Below are 24,816 nucleotides of genomic sequence, written 5' to 3'. Positions count from 1 at the left end.
GGGCCAACACTGAAAACTTGCTGGGTTCTCGACATCTGCTGGACTTCAGCAAGGGTCTCTTCCAAGTGCCTTTTTTCATGTGAGGACTCATGCCAGGTTGGAAGAAATATCTGGGTGTCACTTGGAACTATTGTTTGTGTCTCTGAAAACGCCTTTCAGAGTGGTTCAGGTTTAGAAGGAATGGGGCAGGAGGTGTCCTTGTAATGTTGTGGGAAAAGGTAAAACCTGTCTCACGTCAGGACTGGGGAGAATTGTTGTGATGAGGCAGGGAGATGATGTGATGAGGAGACTCTTGGTGTCTTCTGAGCACTGGTGAGGTCCCATGTGATGTGTTGTGTGCAATTTGAGTCTCTCCAGTGTGAAATGAAGTCAACTTAGTGAGTTAGTGAATAGTGACCAGTTCAGAACCACCAAGATTCCACAGGGCTTGGTGGATCATTCCAGGATGAGGAACTGTGAGAGCTGGGACTCCCAGGGGATGAGGGTGGACGGGGGTGTCATCAGTGTGCAGAAATCCCTGATGGCAGAGAATGAAGTTGAGGGAGCCTGGCTGTTCTCAGCAGTACACATGTGCAAGACAAGAGGGCAAGGGCAAAGGGCAAACGGATTGCATTCCATGTGCTAAGAAGGCAAGAATTTCTCATTTTGACGGTGGTCAGTCACAGAGTGGAAAAGGTGTTGGACTGGTGGTCCTGGTTGATGCAGTACAGAACTATCCATGGTGCTGGGAATCCTGCTGATGTTGGTCTTGCTTGAGCAGGGAAGTTGAAGCACTTGCACTCCAGATTTCGTGCCCATGTGGCAGATTGTAGGTCTCTTATTTATGGAGGGGTCCAAGAGTCGTGGTGGGGAAGAGAGTTTGGCAAGTGTGTGCTGACACAGAGTGACTTGACCAAAGCTGTACCCAGGAGAGCATGTGTCTTGGTTTTGAAAGACAGGTATTTTCTAAGGAAGGCAGGAACATCCCATGAATTGGAAAATGGAAGCCCCTCCCTCCAAATTGCTATAAATTTTAAATTAAGCAGCTCTTTTGTGAAAATATGGGTGCAGGAATACCAGTTCTTTACTAGGGAAGAACACAAAAAGAAAAAATAAACAATGCAATAAACTAAAACAACCCTGTCAGAATCAGAACACAACCTAACACGCTGTGGGTCAGGGTGTTGGGAGCGGTCCAATCGGAATTGTGGCTGCAGCCCTCCTGGAGTGTAAGGTGTGGTTATGTTGCAGCAGGGACCTATAGAAAGGTGTAGCCTTCCTCTGAAGATCCAGTGGAAGAGAGGAGCTGTTCCTCTGGGAAAATTCCAGTGGAGAAAAGCCGTGTTGAAGTTCCAGAATCTCAAGATTATATCTGGGTAGAATGATTGGCTCCTCCCTCTGGGCAGAGCATCTCCCAATGGGATGCTGAAGTTCTTATCAGTCATGCAGTGACATTCAATAGACCGTTATCAGCAGATGTCTCCCTCGAGGGAGGAGTGGCTGTGGAAGAGATAAGGAAAAGTGCCCGCTTAACAGAAGACAACTGCCATACAGATGACAGAGAGAATACCATTTCCTTGACAATCCAGGAGGGCATGGATGCGACCAGGGCTTTGGTCTATCAGATGATGGGTTTGTGTCATGATTTTGAAGGTGTCATCTTGTGTGCATACTAAGACTGTTGTTTTATCAGTTGTTTTGAGATATTTGTGAGGGAAGGTGTTATTGCACATAGCCCAAAGGCCTGTTGAGGCATGGAATGTGCTTGGTAAGGCTGTGAGACCACTGGAATTACAGAAGAACAGGAGGCGTATCAGGCTTTGATGCAGGAAAATTTTATTGATGCCAAGAATGATGAGACAGGAGAAAGGAGAAGATGGGATCTGGTGTGAGGTGCAAGTAGGACAAGGACCAGCTGAGGTGCTTTGCTTGTATGAGCTGTTGCAGATCCCAGTGCTGGTGGTGTCAGGAGTGGTGCCGAGGTCTCTTAGAAGTTGTAGACATAGCCCCTTCTGCCATAGCCATCACCCAGGCCATAGCCATAGCCCTGCCCGTAGCCGAATCCACAGTCATAACCAAATCCACGGCCATAGCCAAGGCCGTAGCCAAAGCCACCAAAGTGACCAAAGCCACCAGAGATGGGCTGTCCCTGCACACTGAGCTCAGTGCCAACAGCAGCGGAGGAGGTGGATCCGACGGCGGTGTTCTGGGGGAATGAGGTCATGATGGGTCCTGGCAGGGTGACCAGCACAGGGGAAGGGTCGATGATGACGTGGGAATCCTGGCATTGCAGGGCACAGGGCTCGTTGCAGCTGTTGGCCAGCGGGGTGGGTCCGCAGGGTCGGCAGAGGCTGTTGCAGGCCATGGGTGTGGTGTGGAGAGTCCTGGAAGAGAGAGGGGTGAGGCAGGGTCATGGAGGTTTGGGGGTTGTGATGAGTGGTATGGGAGGGTGAGGGAGTGTGGAGAGTGTTGTGGGGCTGTAGGGGGGTGTGAGGGCTGCTGAGTCTGGGGCTGAGCGTGGTGGAAGAGAGGGGCCTGGGGTGCAGGATCAGGAGTGTTAGGGGATTAAGGCTCACCTGGCTGTTCGGACTGGCGAAGGAGAAGTTGTCAGGAGAAGTGTGTGAGGGAGAGAGGCTCTGTGTTGGCTTTTATGCTGATCCTGGAGGGGTGGGACAGCTCTGTCCCATGGCCTAGGGGCATTTTGCAGGCGGCAGCTCTTGCTTGGCCCAGCCTGGTGAGTCATTAGGTAGGGAGTGTTTCCTTTCTGCAGTTCTGCAATTCTGTGTTCTTCCCTTGAGGCTGTGTCAATCTGACCTTAGCAGAACATCTTAATTGCATGAATGGATGAGCATTATCTTGTTTATGGTGTGTGTTAGGACACGTAAAATACTCAGTCGAATCTTTGGGTAATTGGGGTGTTGTCGCAGTGAGGGAAGTCTCTGGATTCTCAATATGAGAGTTCAGCAAGCTTCGTTTATTTATTAGAGCGTCAGACATTTATGCACAACAAATAATAAACTCATGCATATTCTGTAAGCTAAGCAATCTATTAGGTATACTATAGATATCCGTTCCCCCCTTTACTTCCTTATTCCTTTACAACTTTCATCTCCTTTTTCTCATGTCTCTTTCTCAGCTACAGCATCTTGTTATCATGCTACAGCTATGCTCAAGGCCACAGTGACCTTGCAGGTGCAGGGGCTCAGATTAGCTGGGTCCAGTACTTTTCCAGTTCTTGGTCACCTAACCAGAGCATGTCCACGTGGCCTTTGTCACGTAGCTATCATCTCTCCAGAGGGTGTTTTCAGTAGGGTCATACCATGGCATATTGATGACATCTCCTCTTTGCATTCTAGTTTCCTGCCTGAAAGAACTCCCAGATTTCTTACCTTGTCCTGTTCTTAGGATACCCAAGTCCTGTCAGTGTCACGGTGTCCCTGCAGTGCTCTCGGTCAACCATGTCCACGTCCTTTTTCCACTAGGGATCCATACCAGTGGTGGGGACCAGGACAGTCCACTCCCTCAACATTTCTAAAGCTCAGGCACATGGGTTTCAAAGGTGGATTAATCAAAGCATCGGGAGCTGTGGTCCTCATGTGTCTTGTTCTCCTTACCCTTCAGCATTTTTCCTTTACATGGGTGAGGCACAGTCTAACACACCCCACAGTGTGACCTTGCTGGTCATAGCTGAGACCAGCACTATGGATGAACCAACTCAAGACTTTGGGCGCATGGGAGGCCATCCTAAATCACAGGGATTGATTTCCCATCTCCAGCAGGAAAGGCTGGGAATATAGACATGCTCTGAATGTTGGCAACATGGTGGGGATGCAGCGAATGTAATGGAAAGGGATTTTCCTCACAAGCAGTGCTCCTGCAAAGCCAGACAATCCTGGAAGAGCTGTGATGACTCAGGCCCCACTTCACAGTGTGTGGCAGTGTTTGAGGGTCCCCAGGATGAGGGAAGAGATGAGAATCTTGACTCCATGTTTCAGAAGGCTGATTTATTATTTTATGGTATATATTATATTAAAAGAAAATAATGTATTAGACTATACTAAAGAAAGACAGAAAGAAGTCTTCAGAAAGCTAGAAAGGAATGAATAATAAAATCTTGTGACTGACCAGAGTCCTTACACAGCTGGACCTGTGATTGGCCATTAATTAAAAACACATCACATGCTGGGTAAACAATTCTCCAAATCACATTCCAAAGTAGCAAAACTTGGAGAAGCTGAACCTTCCCAGCTTCTCAGGAGGAAAGATCCTAGCAAAAGGATTTTTCAGAAAATATGTCTGTGACAACAAATGCACCCAAAAACCAGGACACACCAGTGCCATGGGATGACCTCACTGATGACACCCCATGTTTCCAAGGCTTTGGACATGTCTCCAGCCCACCATGACACACAGCATCAACACCTTCCCTTAACCTCTAAGTCACTTAAAATCTGCCACCAAGGTCAGGTGGACTTGGCCTCAAAAGAAGGACATGGAGCTGCAGAATTCCACAAAGGAATGCCCACACCATGACATAAAAGGGAAGACAATTGTGCTGACCAACCATTAGTAATGACTGGGTTTTGCTAGCAGCAACAGATTATTACGATTAAAAGGATATGAGATATGAAAATTTAAGGGATTAATGCAGATTAAAGGCAAGGACATCACAGGCCAGCCTGGGAAAAAAAGGATCAAGCTGGGTTGTTAATTGGATTTCTTAATGAGATCAAGGAATATGCTTTAAATGACAGAGTACAATGTCAAGTAAAGATGAGAAGTCCAAATGGACCATGACACCAGAACAAGTTAAACCAGACCAGCCTCTACTTCTCCAGATGTTCTCTCTTGATTCAGTTCAAGACACAAGGCCATGACATTTCTTTAATCTGTAGGAACACTGCTATGCACGATAACATTTCCATGTTATTGCAGAGTGACCTCCCCAGGACATCAGCAATTCCTCATCATTCTTGGGAGAAACACAAGGACTGATGGACATCCAGTGGCACAAAAAAGAGTCCCAGTCTTCACAAGGCACCCACAAACCACACCACACAAATGCCACAAAATGACATCACTGATGATATCGCCACTCTGCAGGGCTCTGGTTGTTTATTCAGCCATTTCCCAGACACACGCAACAATTAAAATCTGCCAAATAACAACTCTCATTTCAAAGCTGCCATCAAGGTCAGATGGACACAGACTCAAGAACCAATGACATTGTGGAATTCTGCAAATGAAAATACTCCCCACCTCATGACTCACCAGGCTGGGCCAGCCAAGAGCTGCTGCCTCAAAATGCCCCAAGGCCATGGGACAAGGCTGTCACACCCCTCCAGAACCAGCATAAAAGACAGCCCAGAGCCTCTCTCCCTCACACACTTCACCTCTTGCCTTCTCCTGCTCCTGCTGACAACCAGGTGAGCTTCAAACCCCGACCCTCTGTCTTCTGCACCCCTGCCCCTCTGTTCCAGCACGCCCAGCCCCAGCCTCAGCAGCCCTCATGCCTCCTCATAGCCCCACAACAGCCTCCACACTCCCTCACCCTCCCATACCACTCATCACAACCCCCAAACCTCCATGACCCTGCCTCATCCCCCTCTCTTCCAGGACCCTCCACACCACACCCATGCCCTTCAACAGCCTCTGCCGTCCCTGCGGACCCACCCCACTGGCCAACAGCTGCAACGAGCCCTGTGCCCTGCAATGCCAGGATTCCCGCGTCATCATCAACCCTTCCCCTGTGCTGGTCACCCTGCCAGGACCCATCATGACCTCCTTCCCCCAGAACACCGCCGTCGGATCCACCTCCTCGGCTGCCGTGGGCACTGAGCTCAGTGTGCAGGGACAGCCCATCTCTGGTGGCTTTGGTGGCTTTGGCTATGGCGTTGGCTATGGCCGTGGATTTGGCAATGGGCTGGGCTATGGCTGTGGATTTGGCTATGGCCTTGGCTATGGCTATGGGCTAGGAGGCCTGGGCTGCTATGGCAGAAGGGGCTATGGCTACAACTTCTAAGACCTCTCAGTACCACTCCTGACACTCTGGGTCAAAGCTTTCAACTGGCTCAGCACTTCCAGCTCCTGCTCTAAGGGCACCAAGCAAGGCAGCAGCCAAGGGGCCAGGCCTGGCTGCCTGTAAACATGGCCCATCTGCCTCCTGCTCTTCTCTCGCTCCCTTTCAGCTCTGTCCAGTTTCCTCTGCTGCAAATCCCTTCTCTCAAGTCAGAGACCATTGAGAACCTTCACCATCAGGTTACTTCTGCTGTGGAGCAGGAAGGCCTTGATGCTCTGACCAAAGCACCAGCAAGCAAAGGAGTTCAGCTGATGGTCGCCCTACTTGCAACTCAAACCAGCTCCCTTCTTCTTGCTGCTCATGACTTCTTGTTCTTCTTTTGCCTCAATAAAATTCTCTTGCATTGCAGCATTTTTATGTCTCCTTTTCTTTCACGGGCACACACTGGCACAGTTTGCTCTTTCGGTACATACCACAAACACTTCTCTTGCACGACCCTACACCTGGATACACTAAGGCAGATCTATCACTGCCTCTGACACAAGCCCGTCCCAATGCTTTTACATTGGCTACACAGCAGTTGCTCCAGTCCCTCACTATCTCTTCAGCCCTTATACAGATCCACTCAAGCAGGTTCTTACCATTGAGGCCCCAGAGCTGAGCACAGAACTCCAGTCTCACCAGAGCAGAGCGTCAGAATTCCCTCCTCACCTGCTGCCCACACTGTGGCAATGAGGCCATGGCATGGGCAGCTTATGTTTGGTGTGTTCACATGGGCAGGGCATGTCCAATTCTTCATCCACCAACTCCCCAAGTCCTACTCCTCGAGGATGCTCTGAACTGACTCATTAACCATCCAATATCCATTACTGAGATTGCTCCAATTCAGATTTAGGATGCTGCACTTTGTCCTGTTCACCTTCATGACAATCACACCACCCCAGCTTGTTAAGAACTCTCTGGATGCCATCCCTTCCCTCCAGACAATCAAGCACACTGCTCACCTTGATGTCATTCCCATTCTTGCTGAGGGGACACTCAATTCCCTGTGCCTGACAAAATGGGAAGTGATAATGTTCCCAATATGAGCCTCTGTAGGTCACCACTCATCCCTGTTCTCCTCACAGACATGGAGCTATTGACCACAACTCTGTAAGTGTGACCATCCTGTCCATTTTCCACCCCACAGCTGATGTTCCAGCTGTCAACTTCACATCCCTCCAGGTCAGAGATAAAAATGTTTTCTGCCACAGGAAGAAATGTTCTGCACAAGTCCATGTACATGATATCAGTTGCTCTTCCATCATTCACCAGCGTTGGAACCCCATCAAACTTTTCAGGAAGAATTTGCCCTTCATGAAAATGGGAGCAGACACAGGGGAGGGATGAGCCAGGCCTCTGGGGCTTTGAGATGTGGCAAGTGCCCAGAGCTGAGGCCAGTTCTCTTGGAGTATTTCCCTTGAGGAAAAGGTGCTTGGCTGAGCTCTGTGTTTGCTCTGTGCCAGTGACAGCCTGGGCATGAGGAGAGAGCTGGTGCTGCTGTTGGACACAACCCTTTTGTGCACCCTTCAAGACTCCTTCCCATTCTACACTATCAGAGCAACTGAGCAGGTCCAGGTTGCCTGAGAGTGCAGTGAGGGGACTGAGAGGGGCTGAGGCCAGAGGTGTCTGATCAGTGGCCCAAAGTGCAAATGGAGGTGAATCACCAGTACTGCAGCCCAGGAGTCGGATCTGTGGGGCCAACTCTGTTCAGTACCCTAAATAATGAGCTGGGCATTCTTGTCCCCTCAGACACATAGCAATGTCACTAATGGATGATAGATAGGTAATGAGTTGATTGAGATCATGCCCAAGGAGAACTTGGGTGTTGGTGGATGAAGAATTGGACATGCCCTGGCAATGTGCACTCACAGACCAAAACCCCTCCATGTCCTGGGCTCATCACCACAGCGTGGGCAGCAGGTGAGGGGAGATTCTGACCCTCCGCTCAGCTCTTCAGAGACTGCAGATGTGTGTTCAACTCTGGACACCCGAGGATATGAAAGATATGGGCCTGCTGAAGCAGAGCTGTAGATGACCCCAGAAGATGATGAGGGTCTGGAGCAAATGGTGTCCAGTAAAGTGAAAATAAGACTCATACATGGCTTCTATTAGAGACAGGGCTAGACCTGCATTAGTGAATCCAGGCCTGGGATCAAGCAAGTGAAATCTGGAATGCACCAGAAAGGCAAAGTGTGCTAGTGTGTGTCAGTGAAGGAAAGGAGACATCTGAGGCTGTAATGCAAGAGAATTTTATTGAGCTGAAAGAACAGTGGAAGGTCGTGAGCATCCATTGGGAAAGAGAAGGGCAAATAGGGAGTGCAGGGAGGGTGACCATCAACCAAGCTGCTTTACTTACAGGTGGTTTGGCCAGAGCACCAAGGCCTTCCTGCCCCACAGTGGAAGGAGCACACCACAGGTGCCCAATGGTCTCTGGCTTGGGAGAAGGGGTTTGTCCAGAGGGGACTGGACAGAGCTGAAGACGCGATGCAGAGCAGGGAGCAGGAGAAGAGCAGATGGCAGATGGGCCATGTTTGCAGGCAGCCTGGGCTGGCCCCTTGGCTACTGCCTTGCTTGGTGCCCTGAGAGCAGGAGCTGGAAATGCTGAGCCCCTTTCACAACCTTTGCCCAGAAATGTATCTCCATTGCCTGGGATGTGATCCAGGGAGTGGGTGGTTGGTGTCAGGGGTGGTGCTGAGGCTGGCCCATTAGCAGTTGTAGCCATAGCCCCTTCTGCCATAGCAGTCCAGGCCTCCCAGCCCGTAGCCAAATCCATGGCCATAGCCAAGGCCGTAGCCAAGGCCATAGCCAAATCCACCAGAGATGGGCTGTCCCTGCACACTGAGCTCAGTGCCCACGGCAGCCGAGGAGGTGGATCCGACGGCGGTGTTCTGGGGGAAGGAGGTCATGATGGGTCCTGGCAGGGTGACCTGCACAGGGGAAGGGTTGATGATGACGTGGGAATCCTGGCATTGCAGGGCACAGGGCTCGTTGCAGCTGTTGGCCAGCGGGGTGGGTCCGCAGGGACTGCAGCGGTTGTAGCAGGCCATGGGTGTGGTGTGGAGGGTTCCTGGAAGAGAGAAGGGTGATGGAGGGCAGGGGTGTGGGGGTGTGAGGGGCAGTGATTCCTGAGCTTGAGGGAGTGTGGAGGCTGTTGTGGGGCTTTGGGGAGGTGTGCAGGCTGCTGAGGCTAGGGCTGAGTGTGCTGGAACAGAGGGGTGAAGGTGCAGGAGCAGGAGGGTCAGGGGATTGAGGCTCACCTTGTTGTCAGCAGGAGCAGGAGGAGAAGGCTTGAGGAGAAGTGTGTGAGGGAGAGAGGTTCTGGGCCAGCTTTTATGCTGGTCCTGGGGAGGTGTGACAGCCTTGTCCCATGGCCTTGGGGCATTTTGCAGGCTGCAACTCTTACCTGGCCCAGCCAGGTGACTCATGAGGTGCAGAGTGTTTTCCATCACAGAATTCTGCTGTGTCATATCCTGCCCTTGTGGCCCTGTCCATCTGACCTTGGAGGCAGCTTTAGAGTGGGAGTTGATCTTTGGGTAGATTTGATTGTTGGGTAAATGAATGTGAATATTGAATGAACAAGCAGAGACCAGCAGAGGTGCAATGTCATCCGTGGGCCTTGTGCGCTGTGGTTTGTGGGTGCCTTGTGAAGACTGGTACTCTGTTTTGTGCCACAGGATGTCCATCAGTCTTAGTGTTCCACCCAGGAATGCTGAAGAAGCTGCTGATGTCCTGGGGAGGTCACTCTGCAATTATTGGGCAAGGTGCCAGTGCCTGGGAATTCCTCCTGATGGATGAATGTGGGCTCTTGCTCTTGTGTCTTGAATGGGATTGAGAGAGGATCTTGGAAAGTAGAGGCTGTTCAGGCTGCGTTTGTTCCCATGTTATTGTCCATTTTGTTTTCTAAATTTTATCCAACAAGCTATGCTATCATTTAAAGCATATTTCTTGATCTCATTTAGAAATCCAATAGCCAACAACAAATGTGGGCCCATTCCTTTTTTTCCAGCCTGGTGTGTGACATCAATTCGTTTATTCTGCATTCAAGCCAAAGAGTTTCATAACTTATATCCTGTAAATGTAATATGGTGTTCCTATTAGCAAAAAGTAGTAATTACTAATGGACAGTTAGGGAGCTGCTCTTTCCTTCTCTGTCTTGGTGCTGGCTTTCCTCTGTGTGATTCTGCAATTCCACATCCTTCTCTTGAGGCTGTGTCCACCTGACCTTGGCAGCATCTTTCAAGTGTGAGTATTAGAAGTATAATATTGATCTTGATGGTTTATGTCAGGATGGGTTGAAGACGTGACCATAGCTTTGTGGAGATGGGGTGTCATCAGTGAGGTCACCCCACAGCACTGGTGTGCTGTGTTTTGTGTGGTGAAAAGGGACCCCATTTCCTCACAGAGTTTTTCACAGAATGCACAGAATTCACAGAATCACTGGGTTGGAAGAGACCTTCAAGATCATCAAGTCCAAACCATGCCCTAACACCTCAACTAAACCATGGCACCGAGTGCCATATCCAGTCTTGTTTTAAACACATCCAGGGATGGTGACTCCCCCACCTCCTCGGGCAGATCATTCCAGAACTTTATCACTCTTTCAATGAAAACCTTTTTGCTAATATCCAACTGATATTTTCCTTGATGCAGCTTGAGATTATGTCCTCTTGTTCTGCCAGAACCTGGGGAAAGAGACCAACCCCTGACTACAAACATCCTTCAGGAAGTTGTAGAGAGTGATAAGGTCACCTCTGAGTCTCCTTTTCTCCAGGCTAAACAACCCCAGCTCCCCTTTTTAGGCTGCTCTAAGCTTTGCAGGTGTTCTGGGGATGAGCATCTGCCCCTTTGATCGCGTTCTCTTCCTCCCTACCTTGGCTACATCTCTCCAGCCTTGTCTATATTCCTGGCCTTTGCCATTGGAGATGCCATTGGGAAAACAATCCATATGACTTAAGGAGGTGTCCTGTGCTCCTGACAGTCTTGTGTGGGTTCATCCAAGGAAACCTCATGGAAGATAAGGAGAAGAAGAAACATGAGGGGGACAATTACTCATCTATTCATCAGTCAACCCTTCAAAGCCACGTGTCTGCTGTTTAGAGATAAGGATGGCCTGTGGTTTAAGGTTTAAGGCCCTGATAGAATTCCAGGAAAGTGACACTGGTTGCTGTTCCCTTGTCAAAAATAGCACTCGACCTTGTGATCCTGATGGAGCATAAATGGAGCATGAGGTGGCCATGGATCCTCTGATACAAAAAGCCCCAGCTATTACCAGGAGAGACTTAGGAAACACGTAATAACAAAAGCAAACGAGGAAGATGAGGAGGTCGATTGTCGTGTCATACACCACTGATAGGGCTGAAGAGTGCAACAAGGACATGGACATGGTTGACCAAGACCAATTCCAGGAGACTCATGGGACTGGAATATACTTAAAACAAGAAGTTGACACAGCTGAAGGCTCTTTCAAGCAGGAGGAAAGAAGGCAAATGGGACATGATGTGATTATTCCATGGTGTGTCCTCATTGATGACACATCAGTTGTCCTCGGAGTTGTTTGAATCTTCTACATGTCCTGAAATGCACCCACAACAAGAAAATGGTCACTAATTCTTGCAATTAAAAGCTGCCGCCAAGGTCAGATGGACAGGGCCTCGGGGTGAGAACATGTAATTGCAGAATTGCATGAGGGAAAACACTCCCCACCTCATGAATCACCTGGCTGGGCCAGGTAAGAGCTGCTGCCTGCAAAATGCCCCAAGGCCATGGGACAAGGCTGTCCCGCCCCTCCAGGACCAGCATAAAAGCTGGCCCAGAGCATCTCGCCCTCACACACTTCTTCTCCACCTGCTCCTGCTGAAAACCAGGTGAGTCTTAAGCCCCTGACCCTCCTGCTCCTTCACCTCTCACCCCTCTCTTCCAGCACACTCAGCCCCAGCCTCAGCAGCCTGCACACCTCCCCACAGCCCCACAACAGCCTCCACACTCCCTCATGCTCCTGCATCACTGCCCCTCACACCCCCACACCCCTGTCCTCCCTCATCCCTCTCTCTTCCAGGCACCCTCCACACCACACCCATGGCCTGCTACGACCGCTGCCGTCCCTGCGGACCCACCCCGCTGGCCAACAGCTGCAACGAGCCCTGTGCCCTGCAATGCCAGGATTCCCACGTCATCATCAACCCTTCCCCTGTGCTGGTCACCCTGCCAGGACCCATCATGACCTCCTTCCCCCAGAACACCGCCGTCGGATCCACCTCTTCGGCTGCTCTGGGCACTGAGCTCAGTGTGCAGGGACAGCCCATCTCTGGTGGATTTGGTGGCTTTGGTTCCGGTCTTGGCTACGGCTGTGGATTTGGCTATGGGCTGGGAGGCCTGGGCTGCTATGGCAGAAGGGGTTATGGCTACAACTGCTAAGGGCCTTCAGCACCACTCCTGACACCAACCCCCCACTCCCTGGAAACCATCTCAGGCACTGAGCATGCCTCTCTGGGCCAAGGCTCTCAAATGGGCTCAGCACTTCCAGCTTCAGCTCTCATTGCACCATGCAAGGCAGCAGGCCACACTGCCTGCAAACATGGCCCATCTGCCTCCCGCTCCCTGCTCTGCATCGCCCCTTTGGCTCTGTCCAGACCCCTCTGGACAAACCCCTTCTCCAAAGCCAGAGACCATCGGGCACCTCTACCATTCCTCTGCTCCCACTGTGGTGCAGGAAGTCCTTGATGCTCTGGCCAAACCTGCAAGCCAAGGGGCCTTAGTTGGTGGTTGCACTCCTTGTACCTCAGCCGGGCCTCTTCCACTTGCTGCTCAAGACTTTTTCTGTTCTTCATGCCTTAATAAAATTCTTTTGCATTGCACATTGTGAAGTGTCCTCTTCCTTCATGGGCACACACTGGCACACTTTGCTGTTCCCTTGGATCCCAAAAATCCTTCACTCGCTTGATCCCAGGACTGGATAGACGAATGCAGGTCTATCCCTGCCTCTGATAGAAGACATGTATGGGTCTTGTTTCCATTTTGTCTGGACACCAGTTGCTCCAGACCCTCATCGTCTTCCAGGGTCATCTACAGCTCTGCTCCAGCATGTCCATGTCTTTTGAGTACACATCTCCAGTCTCAGAAGAGCAGAGCAGAGGGATGGAATTCCCTTCTCACCTGCTTCACATGCTGTGGGGATGAGCCCAGGACATGGGGAGTTTCTGGTCTGTGAGTGTTCATGGCCAAGGCATGTTCAGTTCTTCATCCACCAACATCCCAGGTCCTTCTCCTCTGGGCTGCTATCAACCCCTGCATTGTCCAGTCTACAGCCATGTTTGGCATTGCTCCAAACCAAGTGAAGGAGCTTGCATTTGGCCACATTCAGCTTCATGAAACTGACAATATCCCACTGCCCCAACCTGTTCCAGCCCATCTGGATGCCAGCTCTTCCTTCCAGACAACCAACCGCACTACTCAGCTCATTCTGGCCTCTGATTTTGCTGAGCATTCCACTCAATCCCACTGTCCATGTCCCTGACAAAGATGGGAAATAATACTGGTCCCAATAGGCGTAAGAGCTTAAATGAGAGATGTGGGGCTCCGGGCGGCTCCTTAAAATGCAGTTTATTACATCTAAGACGTTACAGCAGTCTGAAGTTGTGAGCGACAGAGCTTGTGCTTACAGCTGTCAGCTCCAGCTGCAAGCAAGCCTAAAGACCTTTTAGTTTTTGTTACAATGCATTATATAATTTTCTTTGCTGAACATCCTAATACAGTGGAACCAATGCATACCTTAACTTTTATCTATAGCCTATCATAACTACTATAATTACTATATTCATGTTACTATTCTCTAATCACTAAAAGTTAGTACATTGCAATTTAGGATAAAAGTTGTTTTTTCAGTTTTCTTGAAGTAAAAAATTGAGACCTTTTTTCTACTTGCAACATTTGCTTACTGGTTTGCTTCTGCTATCCTTCTGCTTAGTAAAAACATCTTCTTGTTTAAAGTGAGTTTATCCTTTGCTTTAATTCATAAAAACCCCGTGTAACTAACATAACCTTTGCCTCCTTAGTTACCAAGTAAAACTAGCTCAACAATTCTTTTCTTCTATATCAAAATTTGCTTCCATCTCTATTCCTTCATCAAACCCCACATTTAAAAATCTTTCTGCTAAGCATACATATCTGTGAGACTTTCTTGTCAAAATTTCATCCTTCCCAACAAATAGGAGCTTCTGCCTGTCACCAGTCATCCCTTTTCTCCACACACATGGAGACACAACAGCTTGACTTAGACTGTCCTCTTTGAGTTAGACCATCCCATCCATTCTTTATCCACCACATGGTCCAACCACAACTCCACATCTTTCCAGAGTGAATACACAGATGCTGTCTAGAACAGGAACAAATGCTGTGCACAAGTCCAGGTACATGATATTGTTCCCTCTCCCCTCATCCAACAAGGCTGGAACCAATACCAGCTCATTAAAATAGGCCACCTTTGAATGGACTGCCAATGGACACCTTTTATTCTGCCTGCCAAGCTCAGACAGACACATCCCCAATAGTGGGACAAGATACAGCAAAGCTGAGGGAAACAAAACACTTCCCACCTTATGATTTGACAGAGAAGCTGCCTGAAAAAATGCCCCAATGTCATGGCCAATGGCTGTCCCAAACCTTCAGCCCCAGATCATCCTCAAGGTCATACTCTGGATGTTGTCCAGCAGAATCTTGTCTTCCTTATTCCAAGTAACCCAGAGATAAACACAGTTGTCTAGTGTGAGCAAAGAGCAGAGGGGCAGAATCTCCCTTACCTGGAATGGAGCTGATGCCTCAGGTTTAAGCTTTTATATTTTTCAGATTCCATACTGCTTTAGTGTGTACTTCAGAGCTTCATATTGGGTACTGGTGAGCTCTCTTCACAGAGTAGGGGGACAAAACAATTCCTTCTGTAGCTGGGGACCAAGGACAACCAATCCAAATCTCAGGCCCAAGAGCATAAACAACGGTGGACTAAAGAAAGAAAAACAAGAAGGATGGGATTTCATAAGCTAAAGCTATAAGTGGACAAGTAACTCCAAAATGCTAATGGACCAAAACTTATAAAAGCGTGAGACCCCATCACTGGTTGTCCATTTTGTGACCATTTTGGCTTTATCTTGGGTGCAGCCCTGGCTGGGCTCTTGTGCTGCCCAAGGTGTATCCATTAAACCATTCTAATAAATCCCTACTTTATTTTTTATCTCTGTCTAATATCTGTTCTAGGTCAGCCTTTACAAGGCATCAGTCCCAAACATGCACCATACAGGGTGGGTTATGAGGGGACTGAGAGCAGGCCCAAGGAGGAGCACTTGGGGTGTTGGATGAAGAATTGGATGTACCCCAGCTATGTGCACTCATTGACCAGAAACTCCTCCTGTATCCTGGGCTCAGCCCCACAGCATGAGAAGCACAAGAGAGTGGGGAAATCTCACCCTCTGCTCTCCTGTACTAAAATCAGAGTTCTGTGTTGAGCTCTGAGGCCCCAAAGACAAGGAAGATGTGGACCTGTTTTAGTGGATGGAGGTCTGGAAGAGGATGAGAGTCAGCCAGGTTGGTGTCCAGCCAAAGGGAACACACAACCTGGAGGTTGATGAGGGGCTTGTGTGAGAGGCAGGGAGAGATCTCCATTAGTGTATCCAGGCCTGTGATTCAGTAGCTGAAGGGTTGATGGAATCCACTGGAAGAGCAAATAGCACCAGTGGGTTGTAGAAATGAGGAAATAACATGTGAAAAAGGTCTTGAAGTACTTTTTCACCAACCCCAGTGATCTCTACAACCCTGGTGCAGTACTGAGAAGGGATTGGAAGAGTCTTGGGGGAAGAAAGAAAACAGACTCATCTGGAGCTATGATGCAGAAAAATTTTATTGAGGTAGAACAGTGAAAATTCAGGAGCAGACAGAGGAAGGGAGCTGGGCTGAGGTGCAAGTAGGGCAACCATCAGCTGAGCAGCTTTGCTTGCAGGAGATCGTGCCAGACTTCTGCCTTAGAGAGGGAGCAGCCCAGCAGAGGTGTCTCATGGTCTCTGGCTTGGGAGAAGAGGTTTGCAGCAGAGGAGACCGCACACAGACAAAGAGGCCATGCAGAGCAGGGAATGGAGGAAGAGGAGGAGGGACATGGACCATGTTTGCAGGCAGCCTGGGCTGGCCGCTTGGCTGCTGCCTTGCTTGGTGCCCTGAGAGAAGGAGCTGGAAATGCTGAGCCTGATTGAGAGCCTTGATCAGAGAGGCGTCTTCAATGCCTGAGATGACTTCCAGGGAGTGGCTGTCACGAGTGGTGCCAAGGGCCCTTAGCAGATGTAGCCGCCCCTTCTGCCATAGCAGCCCAGGCCTCCCAGCCCATTGCCAAATCCACGGCCATAGCCAAGGCCATAGCCAAAGCCACCAAAGCCACCAGAGATGGGCTGTCCCTGCACACTGAGCTCAGTGCCCACGGCAGCCGAGGAGGTGGATCCGACGGCGGTGTTCTGGGGGAAGGAGGTCATGATGGGTCCTGGCAGGGTGACCAGCACAGGGGAAGGGTTGATGATGACGTGGGAATCCTGGCATTGCAGGGCACAGGGCTCGTTGCAGCTGTTGGCCAGCGGGGTGGGTCCGCAGGGACGGCAGAGGCTGTTGCAGGCCATGGGTGTGGTGTGGAGGGTTCCTGGAAGAGAAGGGGAGTGAGGCAAGGCAGGGGTGCTGAGTGCAAAGGGCAATGATGCAGGAGGGTGAGGGACTGTGGAGGGTGTTGTGGGGCTGTGGGGAGGTGTGAGGGCTGCTGAGGCTGGGCCTGAGCATGTGGGCAGAGAGGGGCCAGGGATGCAGGAGCAGGAGGGTCAGGGGATTGAGTCTCACCTGGTTGTCAGCAGGAACAGGACGAGAATGAGTCCAGAGGACTGTGTGAGTGCGAAAGGTTCTGGGCTGGCTTTTATGCTGGTCCTGGAGGGGTGGGACAGCCTTGTCCCATGGCCTTGGGGTATTTTTTAGCCAACAGGTCTTGCCTGGCCCAAATACAAATGGTGAGTCATGAGGCGTGGAGTGTTTTTGTTCCCACAACACTTCAGTGTCATATCCAGCTCTTGAGGCCCTGTCCATCTGACCTTGTCGGCTGCTTTAGGAGATGGCATTTGGGCGGATTTGATTGTTCCATGCGTGTCAGGAAGGGCTGAATAAACAACCAGAGCCCGGCAGAAATGCAATGTCATCAGTGAAGTCATTTTATGGCCCTTGTGTTCTGTGGTTTGTGGGTGCCTTGTGAAGACTGGGACTCTGTTCTGTGCCACTGGATGTCCATCAGTCAGTGTGCTGCACCCAGGAGTGTCGAGGGAGCTGCTGATGCCCTGGGGAGGTCACTGAGCAGTATCTTGGAAAGGTCTGGTGCCTGGAAGCTGCTCTTGATTTCTGAAATAAAGTTTATTCCCTTGTGTCTTCTATGTGAGCAAGAGGAAGAATCTGGAAAATGAGAGGCTGTTTAGGCTGAACATGTTCCATTGTTATGGTCCATTTGGATTTCTGAAATCTACTCAACCATGTACACTGTCTAAATTAAAGTGTATTCCTTGGCCTTGTTAAGAAATCCCGTAAATAAGAACAAATCAGGCTTGATCCCTTTTTCCCAAACTGATCTGAGACATCAATTCACTTATTCCACATTCAAGCCACAGGGTGTCATAACTTACAATCATAAGTCTTAAAGTTTTTTTCCTGTGAGCAAAACCCAATAATTAGTAATGGACATCCAGCAAGCTCCTCTTTCCTTCTTTGCATGGTTTTGTTGTTCCTTTGTGGAATTGTGCAATTTCACGTTCTGCTCCTGAGGCCATCTCCACCTGACCTTGGTGATACTTTTGAGTTGCGAGAATTAGAGACCAAGGTGTTGTTGTTGATGGTGCGTGCATGCCAGGACGTGTAGAAGATTCAAGCAAAACTTACAAGCACTGGGGTGTCAGTGAGGTCATTCCATGGCATATTGACAACATGTCCTATTTGCATTCTTGCCTCCTGCCTGGAACTCCCAGCTCTCTCAGCTTCTCCTCATCTTAAGGATCCTCCACTCCCATCAGTGTCATGATGGCTCTGCACTGCTCTTGGTCAACCATGTTTGTGTCCATGCAGCCTCACCTGTGGTGGGGAACAGGATGTTCAACTCCCACAACCTGCTTTATTTCTGTTCCTAATCCTGTCCTGGTAACTGCTGGAGATTTTTACCATAAAGGGTACATGGTGACCTCAAGATCCATTCATGCTCCACCAGGAACAGAAGGTCCTTCCTTGCTAGAATGCTTTGGTTGCCAAGGGAAGGGCAACTGGTGTCATCCTGATCTTCTGGCAGGGCTTTTACACAGTCCCACAGGACACCCTTGTCTCTAAACTACAGACACGTGGGTTTTAAACGTGGTCTAATGAATGGATGAGGAACAGACAGAGAGTGATGGTCAATGGCTCTCTATCCAAGTAGAGGCCAGGGACGAGGCCTCCAGGCCTCTGCCTTGGGCTGATGATTTTGAATACCTTTATCAAGGAGATGAGCAGTGAGACTGAGACCACCATCAGCATGTTTGCTGGTGCCAGGAAGCTGAGTGTTGCAGTCGACACAAGAACATGGAGGGATGCCATCAGGCGGGACGCTGAGAATGCTGAGAACATAAGAACCTCTTGTGGTTCAACAACTCCAAGTTCAAGGTCCTGCACCTGCATTGGGACAGTCCCAGACATGAGCATGGCTTTGGAGAGGGAATCCTTAAGAGCAGTTCCACCAGAGAATGACCTGAGTGTTCTGGTGGACAAAAATCTTAAAAGGAAACAGTGATGTGAATCTTAGCCCAGGCCACCAGCCATTTCCTGAGCTGCATAGAAAAAAGTGTGGCCAGCAGGAATGGCTGGGGGTTAATTGGGGGCGGGAGAATGTCATTATTATCACCAATAAGTGACAAAATATGGACCAAAACAGGGACACCAATAGCGACCAAAGGGTTCAAGAGATGGCCATGCATCCTTGCAGCAAAAGAACTTCTGGAAAAGGGCTTCTAGAACATTGATACTTCCTGTTTCCTCAGAGATAAGGATATATGATTTAGTGTGATGTGCTAGGCTTCACAGTGGAAGAAAGACATGGACTTAGTGAAGCAAGAACAGTGCAGCAACAGCAAGAGGTTGAGGCGATCAAAGAAGCCTTGTGATTAGAAATGGAAGATGTGCAAGGTTTATTTTTGTGAGAAGGGAAGAATGGACAAAGGAGATTTTGTTGGTGTTCCATGGCATGACCTCACTCATAACACCCCAATAATTGTAGGCTTTGTTGTCGTCTTCTACGTGTCTGACACAAACCAATAATGCCATATACCATATACCAATACCAATCCTTTGGCCTCTACTCCTTAAAATTAAAAACTGCTGCCAAGGTCAGATGGACACAGCCTGTAGAGAAGGACACAGAATCACAGAATTCCACAAAGACACGCCAGCACCATGACAGAAGAGGAAATAGGATCACAATGATTATCCTGTAGCAATTACTGAATGTTCCTAACAGGAACAAAATATTACATCTGACAGGACATAAGTTATGAAACCATAGGGCTTGAATGCAGAATAAACAAATTCACATCAGAGAGCAGCCTGGGCCAAACATGATCAAGCAACATTGGTTACTTGTTTATTTTATTTCTTAGAGGTAAAGAAATACCCTTTAAATGACAGAGTATATTTCCATGTAAAGTTGAGAAATCCGAATGGACCACAGCACTGGAACAAATTCAGCTTAGGGATGCCTTAATTTCCAGATCCTCTCTCTTGATCCTAAACAAGAAACAACTGCATGGGGTTCCTTTCATCCATCAGGAAGAGCTTCCAAGCACTGGGACCTTTCCAAGCTCTTGCAGAGTGACCTCTCCAGGACTTCAGCAGCTCCCTCAGCATTCCTGGGTGCAACACAATGACTGATGGACATACAGTGGAACAGAAGACTCCCAGTCTTCACCAGGCACCACAAACCAAAGGACATGCGCCACAAAATGACCTCACTGATAACATGGCATTTCTGCTGGGCTCTGATTGTTTATTCAGCCCTCCCTGACTCACATGCAACAATCAAAACTGCCCAAATAGAAATGCAATGAAGCAGCTGCCAAGGTCAGATGGAAATGGTTTCAAGAGCAGGACATGGAATTGCAAAACTACATGAAGGAAAACATTCCCCAGCTCATGACTCCCCAAGCTGGCCCAGGCAAGAGCTGCTGCCTCTGAAATGCCTCAGGGCCATGGAACAAGGCTGTCCCGCCCCTCCAGGACCAGCATAAAAGCCGGCCCAGAGCCTCTCTCCCTCACACACTTCTCTTCAAGCCTTCTCCTGCTCCTGCCGACAACCAGGTGAGTCTCAAGCCCCTGACCCTCCTGCTCCTGCTCCCCGGCCCCTCTCTTCCAACACGCTCAGCCCCAGACACAGCAGCCCTCACGCCTCTCCAGAGGCCCATAACAATCTGCTAACTCCCTCACCCCTCATGCATCCCCACACCCCTGCCCTGCCTCACTCCCCTTCTCTTCCAGGCACCCTCCACACCACACCCATGGCCTGCTACAACCGCTGCAGTCCCTGCGGACCCACCCCGCTGGCCAACAGCTGCAACGAGCCCTGTGCCCTGCAATGCCAGGATTCCCACGTCATCATCAACCCTTCCCCTGTGCAGGTCACCCTGCCAGGACCCATCATGAGCTCCTTCCCCCAGAACACCGCCGTCGGATCCACCTCCTCGGCTGCCGTGGGCACTGAGCTCAGTGTGCAGGGACAGCCCATCTCTGGTGGCTTTGGTGGCTTTGGCTATGGCCTTGGCTATGGCCGTGGATTTGGCTACAGGCTGGGAGGCCTGGGCTGCTATGGCAGAAGGGGCTATGGCTCCATCTGTTAAGGGGCCAGCCTGGGCTGCCTGGAAACATGGCCCATCTGCCTCCTAATCTCCCAGTCCCTACTCTGCATCGCCCCTTTGGCTCTGTCCAGCTCCTCTGCTGCAAACCCCTTCTCCCAAGCCAGACACCATTGGGCCCCTCTGGTGGGCTCCTCCCATGGTGGGGCAGAATGTTCTTGGTGCTCTGGAAAAACCTCCTGAGAGCAAAGGAACTTGGCTGATGGTCACCCTACTATCACCTCAGCCTGCTCCTTTCTACTGGATGCTCATGACCTTTTATTCTTCATCCTCAATAAAGTTTTCCTGCAGCATAGCCTCAGATGACTCCTCCTTCTTTTTTCTCCCAAGACTTTTCCAGTCTCACTCAGCAATAATCCAGGGTTGTAGAGATCACTGGGGTTAAAAAGTATACCAATACCTCTTTTAAGATTTCTTTCTCCAGTTCTACTGCCCACTGGCATGCTTTGGTCTTCCAGTGCATCCCACAAACCTTTCTATTTCTGGAACACAGTCCTGGATACACTAATGCAGGTCTATCCCTGCTGCTGGCACAAGCCCCTCTGGGTGGTGCGTTCACTTTGGGTAGACACCAGTTGCTCCAGCCCCTCATCATCTCCTCAGCCCACTAAGAGATCTGCTAGAGCAGGTCCATGCCTTTCTTATCATAGGGTTCCTACAGCTGAACACACAATACCAGTCTTGCCAGAGATGAGTAGAAGCCATGAGCTGGATGAGCAAGACTCCCCTGCTCATCTGCCACCCATGCTGTGGGGATGAGCACAGGACAAAGGGGGTTTCTGGCCTGCGAGTGCACATGATCAGGGCATGTCCAATTTTTCATCCACCAACGCCTCAAATCCTTCCCTTTTGGGACTGCTCTCAATGTTTGGGATTGCTGCAATCCAGGTGCAGCAGATTCTGCCCCTCTGCTTATCTCTGGTGGTATGGGAAAACTCTTAATCTATAGGTTACTGGGAATGAGGAAGACAAGACTCTGGTTTAGGATCGAGGGCAAAGCCTTGAGGATGATCTATGGCTGGAGGTTTGGGACAGCCTTGGCCAGTTATCTTAGGGCATTTTTTCAGGCAGCAGCTTTTGCCTGGCACAGCCTGGCAAATCATAAGGTGAGAGGGTTTTTCTTCCCACAGCCCTGCATTGTCATGTCCTGCTCTTGAGACCGTGTCCATTTGACCTTGGCAGCAGATTTGATGAGTTTGTATGTTCCAGATTTGATGAGTTTGTATGTTCCAGCATTGCTGGATGAGGGAAGAGGGACCAATAACATGTACCTGAACCTGCACAGTATTTCTTCCTTTGCCAGAAAACATCCTTGTCTCTAAGCTGGAGTGATGTGGATGTTGGTTGGAACATTTGGTTAAGAAGTAAATGGGTGGGATGGTCTCACTGAAAGAGTTATGAAAGACTCAATGGCTCTGTATGTGTGTGGGGAACAGGGATGAGTGGTTACCCTCAGAGACTTGTGTTCAACCGTTATAACTTCCCATCTTTGTGAGGGATATAGAGAGTGCAAATGTGTGTGTCCCATCAGCAAAAATGTGAATAACGGTCAGGCGACTGGTGTGCTTGATTGTCTGGAAGGAGGGGATGGCATCCAGAGTGTCCTGGATGGGCTGGGGAGATGGGCTGGTGTGAAGATCATGAAGGTCAACACGGCCAAGAGGAAGGTCCCGTACCTGCATTGGATCAATCTCAGTAATGGATGTTGGGTGTGTAATGAGTTAATTCACAGCATCCCTGAGCAGAAGGACTTGGGGTGTTGGTAGATGAAGAATTGGACATGTCCTGGCCATGTCAATGAGCTGAGCAAAAATCCCCCATGCCCTGGGGTTACCCCACAGTGTGGCCAGCACGTTCTGTCCCTCTGCTGAACTCTGATGAGACGGGACTTGTGTGTTCCACTCTGAGGACGCAAAAAACCATAAGACATGGACCTCCTTGAGCAGATCTGTAAATGGCCATGGGAGATGATGAGGGTCTGGAGGAGTTGGTGCCCAGTCAAAGTGAGCACACCAGCCAGGAGGGCCTTGTGTCAGAGTCACAGATGGACCTGCATTGGGGTATCCAGGCGTGTGCTCAAGAAACTGAAAAGTTGCTGTGGTGCGCTGGAAAAGCGGAGTGTACCAGCGGATAATGGAATTGGGGAAATAATTCCTAAAAGAGGTCGTGGAGCACTTTTACAGCAATCCCAGTAGCCTCAACAACATTGGCTTCATCTCAAATTGTCTAGGGACAAGAAAAAAGAAGGAGTCTTGTGAGGTTATGATGCAGAAAAACTTTATTGAGGTAAAACAGTGAAAATTCAGGAGGAGCCAGTGGAAGGGAGCTGGTCTGAGGTGCAAAGAGGGTGACCATCAGCCAAGACCCATTGCTTGCAGATGGTTTAGCCAGAGCACCAAGGCCTTCCTGCCCCACAGTGGCAGCAGCCAGGCAGAGGTGCCTGAGGGTCTCTGGCTTGGGAGAAGGGGTTTGCAGCAGAGGAGCTGGACAGAGCCAAAGGGGCGATGCAGAGCATAGAGAGGCAGAAGAGGAACAGGAGGCAGATGGGCCATGTTTGCAAGCAGCCTGGGCTGGCCCCTTGGCTACTGCCTTGCTTGGTGCCTTGAGAGCAGGAGCTGAAAGTGCTGAGCCTGTTTGAGAGCCTTGGCCCAGAGATGCATCTTCAATGCCTGCGATGACTTCCGGGGAGTGGGTGGTTGGTGTCAGGGATGGTGCTGAGGGCCCTTAGCAGATGTAGCCGCCCCTTCTGCCATAGCAGCCCAGGCCTCCCAGCCCGTAGCCAAATTCACGGCCATAGCCAAGGCCATAGCCAAAGCCACCAAAGCCACCAGAGATGGGCTGTCCCTGCACACTGAGCTCAGTGCCCACGGCAGCCGAGGAGGTGGATCCAACAGCGGTGTTCTGGGGGAAGGAGGTCATGATGGGTCCTGGCAGGGTGACCTGCACTGGGGAAGGGTTGATGATGACGTGGGAATCCTGGCATTGCAGGGCACAGGGCTCGTTGCAGCTGTTGGCCAGCGGGGTGGGTCCGCAGGGACTGCAGCGGTTGTAGCAGGCCATGGGTGTGGTGTGGAGGGTGCCTGGAAGAGAAGGGGGCTGAGGCAGGGCAGGGTGTGGGGGTGCATGAGGGGTGAGGGAGTTAGCAGATTGTTATGGGCCTCTGGAGAGGCGTGAGGGCTGCTGAGGCTGGGGCCGAGGGGGCTGGAAGAAAGGGATCAGGGGTGCAGGAGCAGGAGGGTCAGGGACTTGAGGCTCACCTGACTGTCGGCTAGAGCAGGAGCAGAAGGTGTGAGGAGAAGTGTGTGAGGGAGAGAGGCTCTGGGCTGGCTTTTATGCTGGTTCTGGAGGGGCGGGACAAACTTGTGCCATGGCCTTGGGGTAATTTTTAGGCAGCAGCTTTTGCCTGGCCCAGCCTGGTGAGCCATGAGCTGGGGAATGTTTTCCTTCCTGATGTTCTGCAGTGTCATGTCTTCTTCTTCTGTTTGTGTCCATGTGACGTTGACATCTGCTCATAATTTGAGAATGAGAGACCAGTGTGGGTTTTTTTGATGACAATTATGAAGACATGTAGAAGATTCAACCAAAGCTGTGGAGAACAGGGGAGTCATCAGTGAGGTCATGCCATATTGACAACATGTCTCATTTGCATTCTTGCCTCCTACATCAAGAAACTCCCAGCTCTTTCAGCATCTCCTCGTTTTGATGGTAGCTGAGTATTGTCAATGTCTTGGTCTCCCTGCACTGCTCTTGGCTGAGCATGTCCATTTCCTTGTTCCACTCTGGAGCCCCAACAGTGGTGGGGAAAAGGAGGGTCAACTTCTTCAGCCTGCTTGTACTTCTTCTCCTACGTTACCT

General features: G+C 50.2%; 5 protein-coding genes and 2 pseudogenes across 5 annotated transcripts; 3 read left to right on the top strand and 4 right to left on the bottom strand.

Moving 5' to 3' along the window:
- Positions 1-1,798: 1,798 nt before the first annotated feature.
- On the bottom strand, positions 1,799-2,503 carry LOC132338598 (feather beta keratin-like). The gene has a single exon (XM_059868317.1). It carries the CDS (start codon positions 2,342-2,344, stop codon positions 1,967-1,969), a length of 378 nt encoding a protein of 125 aa, XP_059724300.1. The 5' UTR covers positions 2,345-2,503; the 3' UTR covers positions 1,799-1,966.
- Positions 2,504-5,597: 3,094 nt separating this feature from the next.
- Positions 5,598-6,020, top strand: LOC132338580 (feather keratin B-4-like). The gene has a single exon (XM_059868295.1). The coding sequence runs from the start codon at positions 5,615-5,617 to the stop codon at positions 5,999-6,001; it is 387 nt and encodes a 128-aa protein (XP_059724278.1). The 5' UTR covers positions 5,598-5,614; the 3' UTR covers positions 6,002-6,020.
- A 2,253-nt stretch (positions 6,021-8,273) lies between these two features.
- LOC132338591 (feather beta keratin-like) lies at positions 8,274-9,105 on the bottom strand. Its single transcript, XM_059868305.1, has one exon. It carries the CDS (start codon positions 9,085-9,087, stop codon positions 8,746-8,748), a length of 342 nt encoding a protein of 113 aa, XP_059724288.1. The 5' UTR covers positions 9,088-9,105; the 3' UTR covers positions 8,274-8,745.
- Positions 9,106-11,789: 2,684 nt separating this feature from the next.
- Positions 11,790-12,894, top strand: LOC132338536 (feather beta keratin-like; annotated as a pseudogene).
- A 3,014-nt stretch (positions 12,895-15,908) lies between these two features.
- Positions 15,909-17,059, bottom strand: LOC132338550 (feather beta keratin-like). The gene is made up of 2 exons (XM_059868257.1): positions 16,898-17,059; positions 15,909-16,706 (listed from the first exon to the last, which is right to left on the bottom strand). Exon 2 carries the CDS (start codon positions 16,684-16,686, stop codon positions 16,351-16,353), a length of 336 nt encoding a protein of 111 aa, XP_059724240.1. The 5' UTR covers positions 16,687-16,706; positions 16,898-17,059; the 3' UTR covers positions 15,909-16,350.
- A 3,313-nt stretch (positions 17,060-20,372) lies between these two features.
- Positions 20,373-21,256, top strand: LOC132335521 (feather beta keratin-like). Its single transcript, XM_059862179.1, has 2 exons — positions 20,373-20,410; positions 20,588-21,256. Exon 2 carries the CDS (start codon positions 20,608-20,610, stop codon positions 20,944-20,946), a length of 339 nt encoding a protein of 112 aa, XP_059718162.1. The 5' UTR covers positions 20,373-20,410; positions 20,588-20,607; the 3' UTR covers positions 20,947-21,256.
- Positions 21,257-23,221: 1,965 nt separating this feature from the next.
- LOC132335450 (feather beta keratin-like) lies at positions 23,222-24,337 on the bottom strand (annotated as a pseudogene).
- Positions 24,338-24,816: the final 479 nt, after the last annotated feature.

Source organism: Haemorhous mexicanus, chromosome 1 (genome assembly GCF_027477595.1).
Source record: "Haemorhous mexicanus isolate bHaeMex1 chromosome 1, bHaeMex1.pri, whole genome shotgun sequence".
NCBI classification, from domain to species: domain Eukaryota; kingdom Metazoa; phylum Chordata; class Aves; order Passeriformes; family Fringillidae; genus Haemorhous; species Haemorhous mexicanus.
The sequence above is the reverse complement of the archived record's forward strand: the minus strand, read 5'-3'. Positions and strand labels throughout refer to the sequence as shown.

Coding starts and splice junctions, on each gene's coding strand:
- LOC132338598 (XM_059868317.1), bottom strand. CDS start 2,344: ATGGCCTGCAACAGCCTCTGCCGACCCTGCGGACCCACCCCGCTGGCC.
- LOC132338580 (XM_059868295.1), top strand. CDS start 5,615: ATGCCCTTCAACAGCCTCTGCCGTCCCTGCGGACCCACCCCACTGGCC.
- LOC132338591 (XM_059868305.1), bottom strand. CDS start 9,087: ATGGCCTGCTACAACCGCTGCAGTCCCTGCGGACCCACCCCGCTGGCC.
- LOC132338550 (XM_059868257.1), bottom strand. CDS start 16,686: ATGGCCTGCAACAGCCTCTGCCGTCCCTGCGGACCCACCCCGCTGGCC.
- LOC132335521 (XM_059862179.1), top strand. CDS start 20,608: ATGGCCTGCTACAACCGCTGCAGTCCCTGCGGACCCACCCCGCTGGCC.